Source organism: Oryx dammah, unplaced genomic scaffold (genome assembly GCF_014754425.2).
Source record: "Oryx dammah isolate SB20612 unplaced genomic scaffold, SCBI_Odam_1.1 HiC_scaffold_26, whole genome shotgun sequence".
NCBI classification, from domain to species: domain Eukaryota; kingdom Metazoa; phylum Chordata; class Mammalia; order Artiodactyla; family Bovidae; genus Oryx; species Oryx dammah.
Window position 1 is genome coordinate 79,265,907 of NW_024070210.1, and position 16,063 is coordinate 79,281,969.

The 16,063-nt window shown below is 52.6% G+C and overlaps 2 protein-coding genes across 2 annotated transcripts; both read right to left on the reverse strand.

The window, feature by feature from the left end:
* Positions 1–138: 138 nt before the first annotated feature.
* Positions 139–10,770, reverse strand: LMLN2 (leishmanolysin like peptidase 2). The gene is given in 24 exon segments (XM_040227654.1): positions 139–219; positions 221–320; positions 626–630; positions 1,350–1,387; positions 1,390–1,464; positions 1,467–1,483; positions 1,685–1,729; positions 1,731–1,806; positions 2,600–2,727; positions 2,729–2,874; positions 2,980–3,076; positions 3,583–3,637; positions 3,798–3,881; positions 3,884–4,136; positions 4,250–4,312; positions 4,516–4,544; positions 4,547–4,634; positions 5,002–5,096; positions 5,099–5,222; positions 5,495–5,549; positions 5,639–5,729; positions 5,833–6,050; positions 6,052–6,094; positions 10,659–10,770. Coding segments are annotated over 24 exon segments (2,118 nt in total).
* A 3,291-nt stretch (positions 10,771–14,061) lies between these two features.
* Positions 14,062–15,689, reverse strand: CEBPE (CCAAT enhancer binding protein epsilon). The gene is made up of 2 exons (XM_040227245.1): positions 15,151–15,689; positions 14,062–14,591 (listed from the first exon to the last, which is right to left on the reverse strand). Exons 1-2 carry the CDS (start codon positions 15,658–15,660, stop codon positions 14,256–14,258), a joined length of 846 nt encoding a protein of 281 aa, XP_040083179.1. The 5' UTR covers positions 15,661–15,689; the 3' UTR covers positions 14,062–14,255.
* Between the last annotated feature and the right edge of the window lie 374 nt (positions 15,690–16,063).

Genomic DNA, 16,063 nt, shown 5'->3' on the forward strand with positions numbered 1-16,063 from the left:
TTTTTTTTCATTCCAAGGCTAGTGTAATGTTGATATACAGAGAACGAGGCATTCTGAGAAAAGTAGAACGTAAGTATAGACATTAGATCAACTGTCGATCCAGTGTCTCTTACGAAACCATCTCTGCTGTAACCCTTGTCATGCTCCAGGTAGCATCACACCTTGTGATCCCTCCACTGGGCCCCCTGTTGTGCACTGGAGCTCTGGTGAATGATAAAAGGGCAGGAGGTCCCACCTGAAGAGTAGCTTCTTTCTGATAGGCCATGGTTCCCAGTGCATCCACAGGAAAAACAACATTGGGCAGAATCCCATGGACAGACCTTGATGGGTCATGAAAAAATTATGGTCCAAAGTAACCAAAAACTTAGGAACATAGAGGTGATAATGTGGCCTGGAATAATGCCTAGGTGGTGGAGGGTCTTTGTTTTATTTTTATTTCTATTTTTTGAAGTTACTCCTATTTGTGTTTCTTTTCTTTTGCTCCCTCGACACTCTTTCAGACCTTCCCTCACTCAGAACTCCCTCAGACCCTCTCTCAGCTATTTTATTTTTTCCTACCTTTATTTTAATATCTAGATTTCCTTCTAAATGATAAGCGGAACAGGAAATCAATAAAAGGGTTTACACAACCTGAAATGAATGAGACCAAGATCCAAGACTGCCAGGAACTTATATTGTTGGAAGGAGAACTTGGCAGCAAGGGAAATGACTTAGGGGAAGAGCTAGACAATGGTGTCTGGGCAAGGTGCATTGGTCATGCTTAAGGTGATGACAACCTGGTGCTCCAGTTATGAGGACTCTGTTTTCACTGCAGGGGACCCACGTTTGATCCCTGGTCAGGGAACTAAGATCCCACAAGCTAGGCAGCACAGGCAAAAAAGAAAAGGAGACTAGGAGCCATATGTCCTAGAGATGGGTAAACCATTACTGTGGAGGGGAGAGGTGTCCCACAGTAATAGGCCCCATGTTAGGGATCCTTGTTTTCAGAAATACAACTTTGTATAATCACTGGTGGCTCAACAGGAAAGCATCTGCCTGAAAATGCAGGAAATGTGGGTTTGACTCCTAGGCTGGGATGCTCCTGTGGAGGAGGGCATGAGGACCCGCTCCTGTATTGCCTGAAGAATCCCATGGACAGAGGAGCCTGGTGGGCTACAGTTCATGGGATTGCAGAGGGGGCCACGACTGACGCGACAGCACAGCAGCACACAGGTCAGTGTATGAATGAGTGTTTAAGCAACACAATTTCAAATACCTAGATTCTGGAATTTGAAGACTTCTTGGAATGTTACCTTACTTGCTGTTACTTGCTGTATTTTATGGTAAGGGTGGCTCCTTCATAATGGTACTTCTAGAGGTTCCTTCTGGAGAGTCAAGGTCAGAGCCTAGGCAGCATACCAACTGAAGGCCCTTGGCAGCCAGGAGATTTCCACATAGGTGCAGTGAACACCAGACTAGTGGTAAGGGGCTATGGATATAGCACCTAAAAGGACTGATCTTTTTTTTTCTTTCTTCTGGACACTTGGATCTCTTAATGGAAGTATAGTCCCTGAAAGAGTATATGTCATGAAACAGGTGTGCGATGAATGAACGGGAAGGTCTTCAGAGGAGGGTTAGGAAGTGAAGGACTTCAGCATTCTCCTTGGCCCCCTGTATAAATCCTTAGCCGGAAGCATCTCCTTACCTGCCAGTGCCTTCTCTGCTCACTAGAGCCTGTTGTACTGCTTGTCAGTGTTTCTCACTCTTCCTTCCCCAGGGAGTCTCCTGGAGGCCCAACTAATCCTCAAGATAGCTGGAATAACAGGTCTTGGATTGAAAGACTTAGAGTTTGTAAGTAATAGCATTGATAACTGGAGAAGGCAATGGCACCCCACTCCAGTACTCCTGCCTGGAAAATCCCATGGACGAAGGAGCCTGGAAGGCTGCAGTCTATGGGGTCGCTGAAGGTCGGACACGACTGAGCAACTTCACTTTCACTTTTCACTTTCATGCATTGGAGAAGGACATGGCAACCCACTCCAGTGTTCTTGCCTGGAGAATCCCAAGGACGGGGGAGCCTGGTGGGCTGCTGTCTGTGGGCTCACACAGAGTCGGACACGACTGAAGTGACTTAGCAGCAGCAGCAGCAGCAGCATTGGTAACTTCATTAGTCTAACACAACCAGCACGAGCGACAGAAGATCATAGTAGCCAGGTATCTGCAAGGAAATATGTAGCGGGGCATGGTTATAGCCTCAGTTACCTACTCAAGCCCTCCTTCTAAGGAAAATGTTCATTCTAAATCAGAGTCATGGACTCAGTAGGGTACTTAGTAAAAAATGAATGAACATCAATACATAAGCTACAGTGATTTATTGTACAGCGCAATGTATAGAGCCAAAATTGTATAGTAACTTTAAATGGAGTATAATCTATAAAAATATTGAAACATGTTTTCAATGTTGCTCTATGTACACCTGAAACTAAAATAGTATTGTAAAACAACTGTACTCCAATGATTAAAAAAAAAAGATGTACATAAAAACACGTTGTGTGGTACTACCACAAGAACACTTCCAAACTTTTTTGCCAGTGTACTACAGCCAGTCCACTTCTGATACTCATCTGAATAGCCTTTCCTTGAAGGCATGGGGCCCAGGATGATCCCTCCACCTGCACTTTGTACACTGCCCTCTCTATGCATTGATGTAAACAGCAGCAGCCAGTGAGCTCTGCTTCCTTGACGTGGCATCTGAGAGGGATGCCTGGTCTTGTCCCCAGGGAGCAGCTGTGAAGTGAGGTTGGCAAGGAAGCACCAACTCTAAGGATGGTAGATCTCCCCATGGGGATTCGCTGCCCCAGGTGGGAATCCATTTCCCTTCTTTGAGCATTCACTCTGAAGGGCAGGGCAGAGGGTAGAATAGTGTTTGTCCAGATGCCTCAGAAGGAGACTTCTGTCTGGGCCAACTCTGTTTCATTCCGCTTTCTCTAGTCCAGCCACCCCACTGACCAAGGGCTTGAACCTGCAGGGGCCTCCCAGCATGGGGTCTGGGGAGCAGCTTCATTTATCTGGGTGCAGGTAGTGGCAGCCCCGTCTGCTGTGTGTGGGGGATTATAGAGTGACACGAGGATGACGGCCAGTTGTGCAGCCCCTCAGCCCCGCAGCACATGCACATCGGCCAGCACAGGAGAAGCCTGAAGCGCCATTCCCACAGGTGGTCACAGGGCCAGATTCCGGGCCAGGCCCTGAGAGACAGGAAGACAAAGAGGCCTCAGAACAAATGAACCCCCCAAATCCCTCAAGGACAGCCATGCTTACAGTTTCCATTCCACTTTAGCAGCGGATAACCCCCTCCAACCTCTCCACTTCCCCCAAGCTGACTTGAGTCATAAATGCCCTCTGCAATTCTCCCTTATCTCTCACCCAGCCCCACAACAGCACCTCTGCAGTGCTGTGGTTGACCTGGTCCCAGCCCCAGTTTTTTTTTTTCCAAAAATTTCCTGATCTAACCTTTTGGCTGTAGTAGGTCTTCGCTGCTACACAGCTTTCTCTAGTTGCAGCAAGTGAGAGCTACTCTCTAGTTGCTGTGCTCAGGCTTCTCACTGTGGTGGCTTCTCTTCTTTCGAAGCGCAGCCTCTAGGCGCACTGGCCTCAGTAGCTGTGCCTCGCAGGCACTACAGAGCTTTGGCTCAGTAGTTGTGGGGCACTGGCTTAGTTGCTCTGTGCCATGTGGGATCTTCCTGTCCTAGGGTTCAAACCAGTCTCCCTTGCATTGGAAGGTGGATTCTTAACCACTGGACCACCCGGGAAGCCTCAGCCTGAGAGTCTCTGAAGGCAGCAAGTGATTGGGTCAAGCCTAGGACATTGGGCACTGTCATAGGTAGCAGTCATTATCAGTCCTGGAGTAGTCAGACCTCCCAGTGTAAAGACAAAGGGCCCCATGGGAGGAGGTAGCACTTGACTGCTCCCTCTTCCTTCCATGACCCTAAGCTGTTCTCATTCTCACCGCTTCTTCCAAGGAAGCACCCAGTGAGCCTCCTACAGTTCCAAGTGCTTGGTCAGGCTGTGGTGGAAAGCAGCAGTCCCCACTCATCTCACCTTGTCACTTGCTTTGTAGAACAGTTCTCTCTAAGACTGAAAGGAGAGATGGTACATGAGAGGGAAACTTCAGAAGGGTGAGGGAGAGTTGGAAGGAACGGGTTGGTGAGATATCAATGATTCCTTCTGGCTGATGTGTGGGGAGACCTTGCTCTCATTCAGACAGTCCCCCCTTCCATGTCTCAAGGAGCCATCCAGAGAAACCCAGGGCATGGAGCAGTTCATGGAGTGTGGCCTGAGGACACATGACTGCAAAGTGAAGGGGACCGCAGCAGGGTGGACCCACACTCTCACCCCTCTGCCCAACTGGCTCTTCCTAGAACTTGAGGCACCTTCTGTTCCACCCTGAGGAGGTCCTTCCACTTCGTGGGAAGCTGAGTGACCTGCGCCCCCTGCCTCAGCCTGTCTGCTTCTTCCTATTCATCATGCAGCAGTCACCATGACCACGACACTGTGGCTGAGGCTGGAAAATGCAGGGTGCAGTAGACAGTGGTATCAGCAAGGGGCCTGTCTTCTTAGTCTGGCTGGCAGCAGGCAGTGGGGGCTACGATAGATGACTATTCATGGGCCAGGTCAGGTGGGGGCAGAAAGGAGAGGACTAGGGTAATGCAGAGCTCTCCCTGAAAATGGAGGCCTAGGAAACTTGGCAGAGGTGGTACCAAGGGATGGTGTGGGGGGTTTTCAGTGCACATTCAAACTTCATCAGCATGCCCCCAAGTTACCCCAAATAAGCATGATTTTATTTTATTTTTTTTTTTGGCTCTACCATACAACTTGTAGGATTTTAGTTCTCCCACCAGGGATTGAACCCAGGCCCTCAGCAGTGAAAGCCTAGAGGTCTAACCACTGAACCACCGGGGAATTCCTCCAAATAAGCACAATTTAATGAAAACGACTTGTATGCTCCAGTTTCTTTCCCATGACGTCTAAGATTGAGATGCAGAGCCAAGAAAAGGGATTTGATTTGATCCTCCCCTCTTGGTGGCTCTTGGAAGTGTGGGCAACCCACACATACAGGAGAAATCAGTGTTTTGGATCCCTGGCCACCCTTTCTGGATAGGTCAGCAGTGGGGTTCCTGCCCTGACCACAAGGCATAACCATGTAGATGGGTGTCAGGGGTATGGTAGGGAGTGAAATGTCTCATCTAGCTTAGCGGTTGGGCTGGGGAGAGGATGACAGGAAGCTGGGTACCAGGATAGGAGCCAGCTAGTCTGATGAACTGAACGTCGTCTAAGCAGATGGTTAGAACAGGGAGTCTTTCCCCCACTCCCTACCAGTCTCTGATTTAATAAACTGCCAAAGGAGAGGGGTTCAGGAATCTGCCCTGGTAGGAAGCACATTAAGTAATTCTGATGCTGGTGGTGGTGGAGAGGTCTAGAGGTCTTCAGTTCCCCAAATCCAAGAAATCATTCTCACCTTCACCGCCAAGCAAGTCTCTCCTTCATAGCCTGGTTTCAGGAGGCTGTACCTGACAGGAATGAAGCTGTAGGTGAGCTGGAGACGTTTCTGGGTATTCCTGAAGCAGTACTGTATACATGCTCAATCACATGAACTCGACTGTGGTAGTTTGGGGTGTGTGGCTCTCCCCAGACAGCATGGCAGTATTGTGCAGGGTTTGGATTCAGAAGCAGGGGTCCTTGCCTTAGAGGGACTTAGCAAGATGGGCGGTTTTACCTCCACATCCTAGACATCCCATTTCTTTTCTGTGTGGTCTCCCTGCCATAGCCTTCTCTGTCCCTTCAGTCTTCCTGTGCTCTTCAGCGCTCTCTCTCCAGCCTCTGCCCTTGCTATCAGGGCTCAGGATTCCCCTCTCACCTCATCTCCTTCAGTATTCCAAGCTCCCTCTGATACAAGATCTCCACCACGGCAGGTTTGGGTTTGGAGGGGTTGAGGATCCTGGGGACCAGGGAGGGTGAGGGAGGATGAACAGAAGTTTGGGGGAAGTGGGGAGAAAGGAGGCCAGAGAAGGCTCAGACGTCTGTGTCTCATCATGTAGACACCTGTCTGAGGCAGCCCCTCAGGAGGGGTAGACTCCCAGGAGGAGCAGGCCCCAGGAGGAGTAGCCCCCAGGAGGAGTAGCTCCCCCAGAAGGAGAAGATCCCCAGGAGGAGCAGCCCCCAGGAGGAGGAGTCCCCAGGAAGAGCAGTCCCCAGGAGGAGCAGTGGCAGCAGCCACATCTTATAAACGTCTCTCCATAGCCTGCTCTGGATCTAGCCTTCTGTTCCCGTCTTCCCTGCCTCACTTACATCTGGCTTTCTGCTCTTACCATCTCTCTTGAAATCCCCTCCACCAAGCTTGAGTTATTTTTTTTCAAGATTTGAGTGTTGTTGACTAAATCTGTAATTCCTGCTAGGAGATCCAATGTGAACTACAAGGGCCAAGCAGCAGCCCCCACCCTTCCCCCCTGGGGTGCCAGAAGCAGAGCTGGAGAGGGGCAGTGTTAATTCCTGAGGCCTCAACTGACCTTTCCAAAGAGGAGCCTACTTCCTAACTCTCTCCTAACCCTCTTTTATCTCAGCCTAAGTTCCTGTCATTCTGAGTGGACAACTTTGAAACCTCAGAAACAAAAAATCAGGATTACTTCCTTCTTTGTTTCATAGATGCTTGCCTGTTTCACTGGAGTTGGACAAACAAGACTCCTGCACTCCACTAGCTCCCAGGTCAGTACAGGGTGAACTCTAAGCTGTAAGACTTAGGTATCTCCTCCATCTGTGTAGAGCACATGGTGATTGCCATTTAAACACATGTAGGTTGACTAACATCACCTATGAGAGGCTGCTCTGTTAGCTTTGTGAGGCTTCATAGAAGCTGCTTAGAGGCCTGCCCAGAGGAAAAGTATACTCTCAAAAAACATTAATAGAAGATGTTCAAAGATATTCAACATGTGTTAGAGGGCATATTTAGAGGACTTCAGTTCCTCTTCTGAGACACACCTAGTTTTTTTTCTCCAAGTGTCAGAAATCTTGTTTTTATTTTTTTCCCCTGCTCCTGTCCTGGCTGGCCCAGTCTGGGGGAAATCCTCAGGGTCAGGGCTTGTGGGAGGGTTCAAGGTCTCTGCAGCTGTGGAGGTTTTCTGGGCTCCGGCTGCCACAGCTCCTAAAGCTTTGCTGCCCCCTTCTGGCCTTACTGGGATAGGGCGTGCCCTCTCCAGGGAAGGGGTTCATCCTAACTTCTCATAAGCTTGCACAACTTCAGACCTTCTAACACAAGCAGAACAGGAAACTCGTCATGTTCCTTTGGCTGGAATACTTCGTCCTGCCTTTGCCTGGCAAATCCTTCCTCATCTTTCAAGATCCAGCTGAGAAGTTTATTTGCCTGTTGAGACTTTTCTTTAGTTCCCCAGGCAGTGTTCGTTTGCATATCCTCTATTCTCCAAGGGCATTTCCTTCGCATCTTTGAAGTAGTGCTTATTATATTTTCCTGACATTTCTTTTTGTGCTTGTTTCCCTGTCAGACTGTGGGTAAGGGCTGAGGCTGATTCATCTCTGCATCTCAGAAGAAATATGCAGTAGGTACGGAGGGATAATGGAGGTGAGAGAGTGGAGGGTGTGTGCGTGCTTGGTTATTCAGTCATGTCCGAATCTTTGTGTCCCCATGGCCATAGCCTGCCAGGCACCTCTGGCCATGGGATTTTGTTTCAGGCAACAACTGGAGTGGGTTGCCACTTCCTTTTCCAGGGGATCTTTGACCCAGGAATCGAGCCCATGTCTCCTGTTGTCTCCTGCACTGCAAGTGGATTCTTTACCTGCTGAGCCATTGGGTTGAGCCCCTGGGGAAGCCCAAGATGGAGGAAGGAAAGTGTAACGAGGCAAGGAGAGGAGGAGGGCAACAATTCTGTGATTGACCCTTCCTTTGTGCCCAGACATTGTTCCAAGCACTTTAGACTCAGGTAATCCTTTTGACGACCTTATGAGGTAGCTGTTATTATTACCCCATTTTTATAACCGAGGCAACATGGGTAGGTGGTATCCATGGGATTTGAATCCATGTATTTAGGCTCCTGGGCACAGGCTTTAATCCACCATGCAGTAGCTTTTCAGGTGCCCAGTGTGGAGGAGAAATAAAGTGCTGAAAGGCAGAGGATGAGAAAGATAAGGGTGCAGAGAGAGAAAGGGGTAAGGAGAGGATGAAGGTGTTGAGACAGGATGGAGTTGGAGAGGATGAGGATGGAGGTGAGAAAGAGGGCATGGAGGTGGGAAACTAGATGGGAAGGGGACATTGATGGAGGGTGGAGGTGAATGATAGGTTGTGGGGTGTGGGTCATGGGTTGTGCAGAGAAAGTGAGGTTGAGCACAGAAGTCATCCTAGGTAGAGTCATCCATCTGGGTGCTCCGTCCAGTGTGGTCACCTCTCAGTTCCTGCATCCTCTCATCTTAACATGCCTCTCCATCCACCTTAGCAAGCCCTCCCCACTCCCACTCAGGGTCAGACCCAGGCCTTATCACTAGAAACTGCAGTACCTATGAAATAACTGAATCAAACATCCCACTCTCTGATATGATCTCCTTTCCTTATGGTTTGTTTGCTCAAGCTGGCTTACTGCCGCTGTTCTAAAGCTCACTGAAGAACCATGGCCCTTCTTGTCTCTTCACCCTTTCTTATTCGCCTTAGGTTCCAGATTCAAAACAAAATCCCTCCCCTTCCCTGTCTGTCCCATCCACCCTGCCTCCCTGGGTGACCCCCATGACCAGATAAACCCAACATCTGTCTTGTCCACACTTGCTCCCAAGTAGGTAAGGACCCCGAAGGAAGTCCCTCCAGAGGACAGACTGTTGTCACCTAAAATTGTCATCCTTGACTTCAACTGGCCACTCCCAAGATCAGAGATCTCAGCTCCCACTTCCACTGTCAGCAACTGGGATTTCATACCTTCAAGCCTCTTTCTTGAAGCTTCCTACTAAGTCACTTGCAATCACCTCTTTTTTCGTAGTGAAAACAGAAGCACTGAGAGGGGAACAACCTCAGCGGACTCCAGACCTGTTTGGGTCCGTGTCTGCTGCTGTGTTTCTCTTCTTTCACCTTAGAAGAGAGGAAATGTCTTCTTCCTTTGGAAGGTGGTTCCTCCCCGGGATGTTCTGCATCCCCTCAGAGCGTGATCTGGTCTCAGCTCTTCTCTGACCTCACCTCTCCCCGTGAGTCTAGTCTGTTTCCAACCCCAGCCTCTGTCAATGAGTGGGAAGATCCTGCTTGGGGAACTCCTGCCTCTGCTGGGAGCCCTCAGTTTTTGCCGCAGTGATTCCTACTCACCTTTGAGGTGTCTGCTTACATGTTGCTTCCTCAAAAGCCTTTTCTGACCCTCACTTTTAAATCAGATTCTCTTATAAGCATCTGTCACAATCATACTTTATTTCTGTCCCATAGCACTGCCTGCAATTTAGAACCATCTATTTATTGGGGGGAGGGTATGTTTGTCTGTCCCCTTTGTGAATCTGTAAACCCCACAAGAGCAGGGACAGTCCTTGCTTATCCAGTAGCTCCTAAAACAAGCAAAATGCCCAGAGGGTTGTAAGTATTGTTTGAGCAAATGAATGAATGAGAGTGATGAGAGAGAAGGGAGGTAGGAAGGTAGATGGAGAGTGAGGGGAAAGGATGGTGATGAGGACAGGGTGCAAAAGGGCTGGGGGTGAAGGGGAGAAGAGGAGGGAGAGGACAGGCAGAAGGGGTCCTCATACTGGGTCTGGTTAAGGCTTCCAGACCCTGAGTAGGCTTCCCTGGAGCTCTGTCTCTTGGCCCTGCTGCCCGTAAGGTTTGAAGGCAGAGCCAGTGGGCGGGACTAGACTTTATCTTGGGGTGCAGCCCTAACCTCAGATGGTGACAGAGCTGGAGCCGGCAGGGGTTTTGCAAACCGTCCCGATTGCAGCAGGCCAGCAGTCTCACTCGGGACGGCGGGTGGGGCCTGAGCTTATCTCCCGAGCGCAGTCCTAACCTCAGATGGTGACCAAGCGGGAGCTACAGGCGTTTTGCAAACCGTCCCGATTGCAGCAGGGCTGGATGGTCTGGCCAGGGGTGACAGTGCTAGGTGTGGGGAGCAATCGGGTTTTGGACAGTTTGGGGCTTCAGGGTGAAGCTTGGCTTGTGGGGTGTGGGGGATCCATGCTATGTAGAGCTTGCCTCTACCTAACTCAGATCTGGGTTTCTGAAAGAGAAGGGGAGGTTCCAGCTCTGCATGGGGGGGTCTCTCCCTAGTAGGAAGCCTTCCTTCTCCCAAGTCCTAGAACTCTTCTGTTGCTCCATGAAGTCAGAACTTATGGCCGGGTACAGCCATTTTCCTCTGAAAATACCCATCATTTCTCCATGGGGTAGCCTCAGGGAGTTTCTGATGGGCCTCCTCAGTGAACTTCTCATTGGTGCTTTTCTGGGGCCAAGCCAGGTCTGCTCATGGGGGCAGCTGACAGGCCAGCTTGGAGTCCTGTCCAGGTTGGATCCTTCCCACTGGGGACCAGCCCCAGCTGAGTCCTGTAAGGAAAGATCTACCCACTGGTAGTGACAGGAAGTGACCGTCCCGGAGGAGTGCACAGGCCCTGGCTACTGTTGCCTCAGCATCTCCCATATGGCCCCCTCCATCCCATGGTCCCCTCACTGGCTTGGGGCAGGGTAGGGTAGGGGGTGGAGGTGAAGAGGCCCCTTTCCACCCCTACAACCCCAACCGGGATCTTGCAACACTGGGATGGGGGCCCTGGGGGCCCCGGCATGTGGCAATCTGTGGGGGGTGGGGTGAGGAGGTGTGCACCAAGCAGGGGGAGCAGCTTTCACAAGCAGCTGCCACCGCCACCTCGGACTGACCTTGGTAGGCTCACCTTGGACAACTTCCTGCCTCTTGGTGGTATGTCCAACATCCTCCCTTCTCCCCCTTCCCTGGGGCCTAAGATCTGGGCTGTCAGCTCAGGACTCTTACAGTGGTCCCAGTTTTGTTCATGAAGGAAAAGTGGGCCAAACTGTGGACTGTAAAGCCAAGGGAACACAAGTGTGTGTGCTGTGGACCTTGATTTGCTGGTTTTCAAAGTTCCCATGCCCTTGTCCCAGGACCTTGTACCTTCCCCAGGCAAGGGGGAGACTAACCACCCTTCCCGGGGGTGCCTTCTTTCTGCCACCTCTGGAGGCAGGCACCTCTGTGGTGGGGTGGTGGGGGAAGAGGGGCTCGGGGTGCAGGGAGCCTGCTGCTTTGGAGGGGATGAAGACTGTCCTGGAGGGAGGGTGGTGCAGTTCTGGCTTACTCTTCTTCCACGCTTCTATTCAGTCAGCCTCACCAGCTCTCCTTGCTTCTTCCGGATCAGGACACCTCACAGCCTTGGCATTTGCTCTCCCCCTGTTCCCCTCCCACCCTGTTTACCACAATTGCCTCCTCTAGGACATTTTTAAGGTTTCAATTTCAGTGTTACCTCCTCCTGCTGTGATGCTTGCTGTAGGAGTTGTAAGTTCCAGCAGCAGCAGAGAGCCATCACTCTCCCAGGCTGTGAGGCAGCTGCAGAGAGTCCTTGTCCTGTTCCCAGGCGTTAGGGGCTAAGTACCTGATTTCACTCTCCTGCGGCCCACAATCTCCTACACTGCCTGAACACAACAGGTGGAGGGATTATTCAGCTAAGAGTTGGACTTATCTTGGTCACTACAGTGTCCTCAGAAACTTGCAAGGGCCTGGTATGAGAAAGATGCTCAACAAATACTTGTGGACTAATTTACCAAACCAGTTGAAAAACCTCATTCCGAAAGTGTGACTTCTGGCTACCTGTCTTCTCCCCAGGATACGATCTGTCACAGAGGATTGCAGTGTGCCCATCACTCTGCGTCAGGCAGGGCCAAGGTATGTGCTTCTCTCACCTGGGGCTGTGGTTCTCCTCCAGACCCCGTGGCGGGCACCCGCGCCAGGGAGCCCCGGGTGCTGGGGGCTGGGAGGAGACATGATTCAGAACTGTGGGAAAGAAATTGGACAGATACTGAAGCAACCCATGTCCCATCACCCAGAACCTTGAACATCAGTCCAGGGGCAGTGGTCTTGAGCTGAGAGGAGGAAATCCGGAGGTTGAGTCACTTACCATGCTCTGTACAAACCCCCCTTATGCAACCCATCCCCCTGGGCTGAAAGGAAGGTGTGGGATTCTCCCAGGCATCCATTGAGATGGGTGCCTCCTTCTTCCCAACTCAGGTAGAATAAACCATCTAGTGAGGTTCACATCTGTCTGTCCAAATCGGACCTGGGGCTAGGGGATCCAGGGCACAGATGTAGGGGAGATGGTGCCTGAGAGGCATGGAGGCAAAGGCAGGAAAGAGGCTGAGTCCTGGGTGAGGTAGGCACGGTGCACGCAGATGTCTGCAATGTGGAGGCTCTGACCCGGGGATGTGGAGGTAGGGGGGAAGAGAGAGGACTGGGAGGATCTACACCCCAGACTCTCTCCTTCTCAGAAGGTTATTCCTTGATGTCTAGCACTGCATGTCTGATCTCAGCAGTGGCCTGTAAGTCATTGGTGACCTAGGAGAGATTGTAACCAGCCTGTATAATCTCTCATGTCTCTGATTCTATCCGACAATCCTTGATCACTGACTGAACGGGACCTGTGTGCCCTGCACTGTTCCATATGCCTCCAAGGGGAGGGTGTGAGTGCAAAGTAGAGAGACAGGTGCATGTATGGAGCCAGCAAAGGGCCTAGGTGAGCTTCCGGAGAATGCCTCCTATCCCTCCGGCCCTCAACTATCTATCAAATGTGGCTCACACTATCTTCTTGTCTGAGGGCAAAGCCTACCAGATGATCTCTTGAGGTTGCTTCCAGCCCCTTTGAGATCTGTGATTTATGGAGCTAATTTTGGCTCTGCCTCTAACCTATCTCATGACTCTATGAGTGAGTCCCTTCCCTCTCTGAAGCCTCGGTTTCCTCACCTGCAGAATGAGAAGTTTAGATGAGATCTCTGAGGTCCTTTCAGTTGTAGCAAAAGGAAACAATAACAACTATTCGTGCTCACCGTGTGTTAGGCACTGTCTATGAACATACAGCATTACTACTCCCATTTTGCAGATGTGGAAACTGAGGTACAGAAGGAAGTAACTGGCATGAGGTCACACAACTAGCAAGTAGCAGAGGGAAATTCAAACTGAGGCTGTCAAGCACTGTCATATTATGCCTCTCAGGCTAGAGTTCTATGGAAAAACTGCTTTCTACATGGGGTTCATTGCACAGGGAGGTTGTCATCCTCCTCATTATCAATTTTATTGTATACGAACAGGTCTTGAGGCCTTTCCCAACTGATTCGTCCCCCAAACACTCAGATTCTTTAAGGAACCTACACCCCGAGAAATGGAGGACAAAGGTGGGCACGGGTGGGTTGGAAGCATGGGGGTCTGTCAGTCTGGTAGACTGAAGTTTGGGAACTGGGGAGAAGGGATTGAGTCTCAGATCAATTGTTGCTGTGCTGATGTGCTCAGTTGTGGCCGACTCTCTGCGACCCCATGGACTGTAGCCTGCCAGGTTCCTCTGTCCATGGAATTTTCCAGGCAAGAATACTGGAGTGGGTTTCCATTTCCTTCTCCTCAGATCAATTGCTGAGTGACCATAAATACATCAGAGCCATCTGGAATTTTCCCTTGGTCTCCTGGGGCAGGAAGTCCCAGAGCTACACCTCAAGGTGAGAGAGAATAGGCTAGGGTCGGCAGGCCTGGGCAGGAGGGCCTGGAGATATGGAGATCTCCCTGCAAACCACAGAGCTCTGCTAAGGGAATGTCCAGAGGTCACTCCAGGTCCTTTAGGGTGGGAGTAGAGTGGGCCGGATCCAGGGAGAGAAGAGCAGAGGGACAGATACCAGGCCTGGCTGTGTGGTATGCTGGGGGACAGCTATGGGCAGCTTGTCTGCTGAATTTCCCAAGTGTTTATTTGGGCCTGGAATCGAGAGGTATACAGACCTAGCCTCGTGCATTCCCTGCCCTCAGAGCCTCCATCACACACACCCCCACACACCCACACACCCACACCGGCCCAGGCCCAGTGCACAGCCCCAGGACCAAGTCATATGCAGTTTTATTCAGCCACAGAATCGTCATGCCGGGCCTGCCCTCCTCCTTGCCCCCTGCTGCCACTTGTCCATAGTCTCTCTCTGGCTGGGCCTGAGAGGGGCTCTGGGGCCCCAACGAGGGCGGGTGTCCGAAAGGTCAGGCTGAGCTTGGGAGCTGGGGCCCACAGTCTGCCAGGTGGGCTCAGCTGCAGCCGCCCACGCCCTTGATGAGGTTAGCGGCCTCAGGGATCTGGCGGAAGAGGCCGCGCAGCGTGTCCAGCTCCTGGGTCAGCTGCTCCACGCGGCTGCGCAGGCGCTCGTTCTCGGCCATGTACTCCAGCACCTTCTGCTGTGTCTCCAGGATGCGCCGCTTGGCCTTGTCCCGGCTCTTGCGCACCGCGATGTTGTTCCGCTCCCGCCGCAGCCGGTACTCCAGGCTGTCTTTGTTCACCGCCTTCTTGCCCTTGTGTGAGGGGCCCGCTGGGGAGGGCGCCTTGAGGAGCGGGCTGCAGGGGGGCGCGGCAGCGGCCAAAGGGGCCTGGAGGGGGAGGCACGGAGGGAAAGGAGTGAGGGTGTGGGGCAGGAATCCCACCAGCCGGAACACGCGAGGGGCGTCCGAGGGACGTGGGATTCAGGGCTAGCTCCTGGCCCCGTCAGGACGACCACTGCCCTGCCAGGACCCGCTGCTTGGACCCATACTGCCTTTCATGTCCCTCACACGCTCTGAGGCCATTTTCCTTCCATCTGTCTTGAGTCTCCAGTTCTACCCTCAGCAGGCATTTCCTCTTCTAGAAGCAGGAGGCAGCACAGAAATGAGAGGAGGGGGCTGGTGGGCAGCAGAGAAGCTGGAGGGGGATGCCCTTAGATCAAGGCAGGCCAGCTGGTCACAGAGACTGCAGGACACATGGGTTCCAGCCAAACAGTGGGGCTTCAGGTGGGAGTGAATTCACAGAGAGGCCAAGAGAGGTCATGGCTAGGTGTAGAGCACAGAGGGCTTGGGTGGGTAGATTTCACACAGCAACACCACACATGGACCCCGAGCACACGGCCTCCCTCCAGCCCCTGGGTGGCAGGGAGGAAAACTGAGCTGTTCTTACCTTGAGGACGCGCAATGGCTGGCTGGGTGATGCCAGGCCTGGGGGCAGGTGCATGGCTGTCTGTCCACAGTGTGCCACTTGGTACTGCAGAGGGTTGTAGCCGCTGCGGCTGGCCCCCCGGCTGCCCTCAGGCCCCCTAGGCTCCTCCTTCACGGCCACGGCCCTGGGGTCGTAGCTCCCTGGGCTGCTGTAGATGCCAGGCCCCAAGGCCTTCCTGTCGGGGCCGAAGGTATGTGGGGGATAGGTGAAGGGCCGTGGGTCAGCCGGCAGGTAGTGGGGGAAGGCAGGGGTCCCGGGGCCCTTAAGGCCTCGGGCCTCAGGGGCCGGCTTCACGGCGAAGAGGTCGGAGAGGAGCTGTTCTTCCCCAGACTCGATGTAGGCAGACAGGTCGATGGAGGCCTCATGCTCACACATGTCCCCCAGCTCCCCAGGCCCCGCGCGGGCCCCTGAGAACTCCAGTGGCTGCTGGCCAGCGCGGGGCTCGCACTCGTAGTAGGTCCCGTGGGACATGGCCGGCCCGCCCCCTCGGCTCCCCGCCCCTGGCCGCCCCGCTCCTGGGGCACCCTCCGGGATGCTCGGCTGTCTGTCTCCCCCTGCCCTAGATCTGCCCTCTGCGATCTCCGCCGTCACCCACTCCCGTGTGGTCTCTCTCCTCCCTCCTCTGCTGTTTCCTTTTCCTTCCTCTGTAGTCAATGCCTCTTTTCTCTTCCCTTTTTTCCCCTCTCTCCCTGGGGTGACTCAGGGAGGGGCAGGGCGCACCCCAGAGGGAGGGATGTAAGCCTTAGAGAATCGGAGCCTCTGGCCTATTTAGCAGATGGGGGCTACTCTGGTCAGGCCCCAAGCCAGGGTTCTAAGATGCCCGGGAGCCAATGCTTCTGGGAATGTCTCCCCCTCCCAGTCAAGTCCGGGGGGT

Coding starts and splice junctions, on each gene's coding strand:
- CEBPE (XM_040227245.1), bottom strand. CDS start 15,660: ATGTCCCACGGGACCTACTACGAGTGCGAGCCCCGCGCTGGCCAGCAG. Junction 14,592..15,150: donor AGCCATTGCGCGTCCTCAAG/GTAAGAACAGCT, acceptor CTCCCCCTCCAG/GCCCCTTTGGCCGCTGCCGC.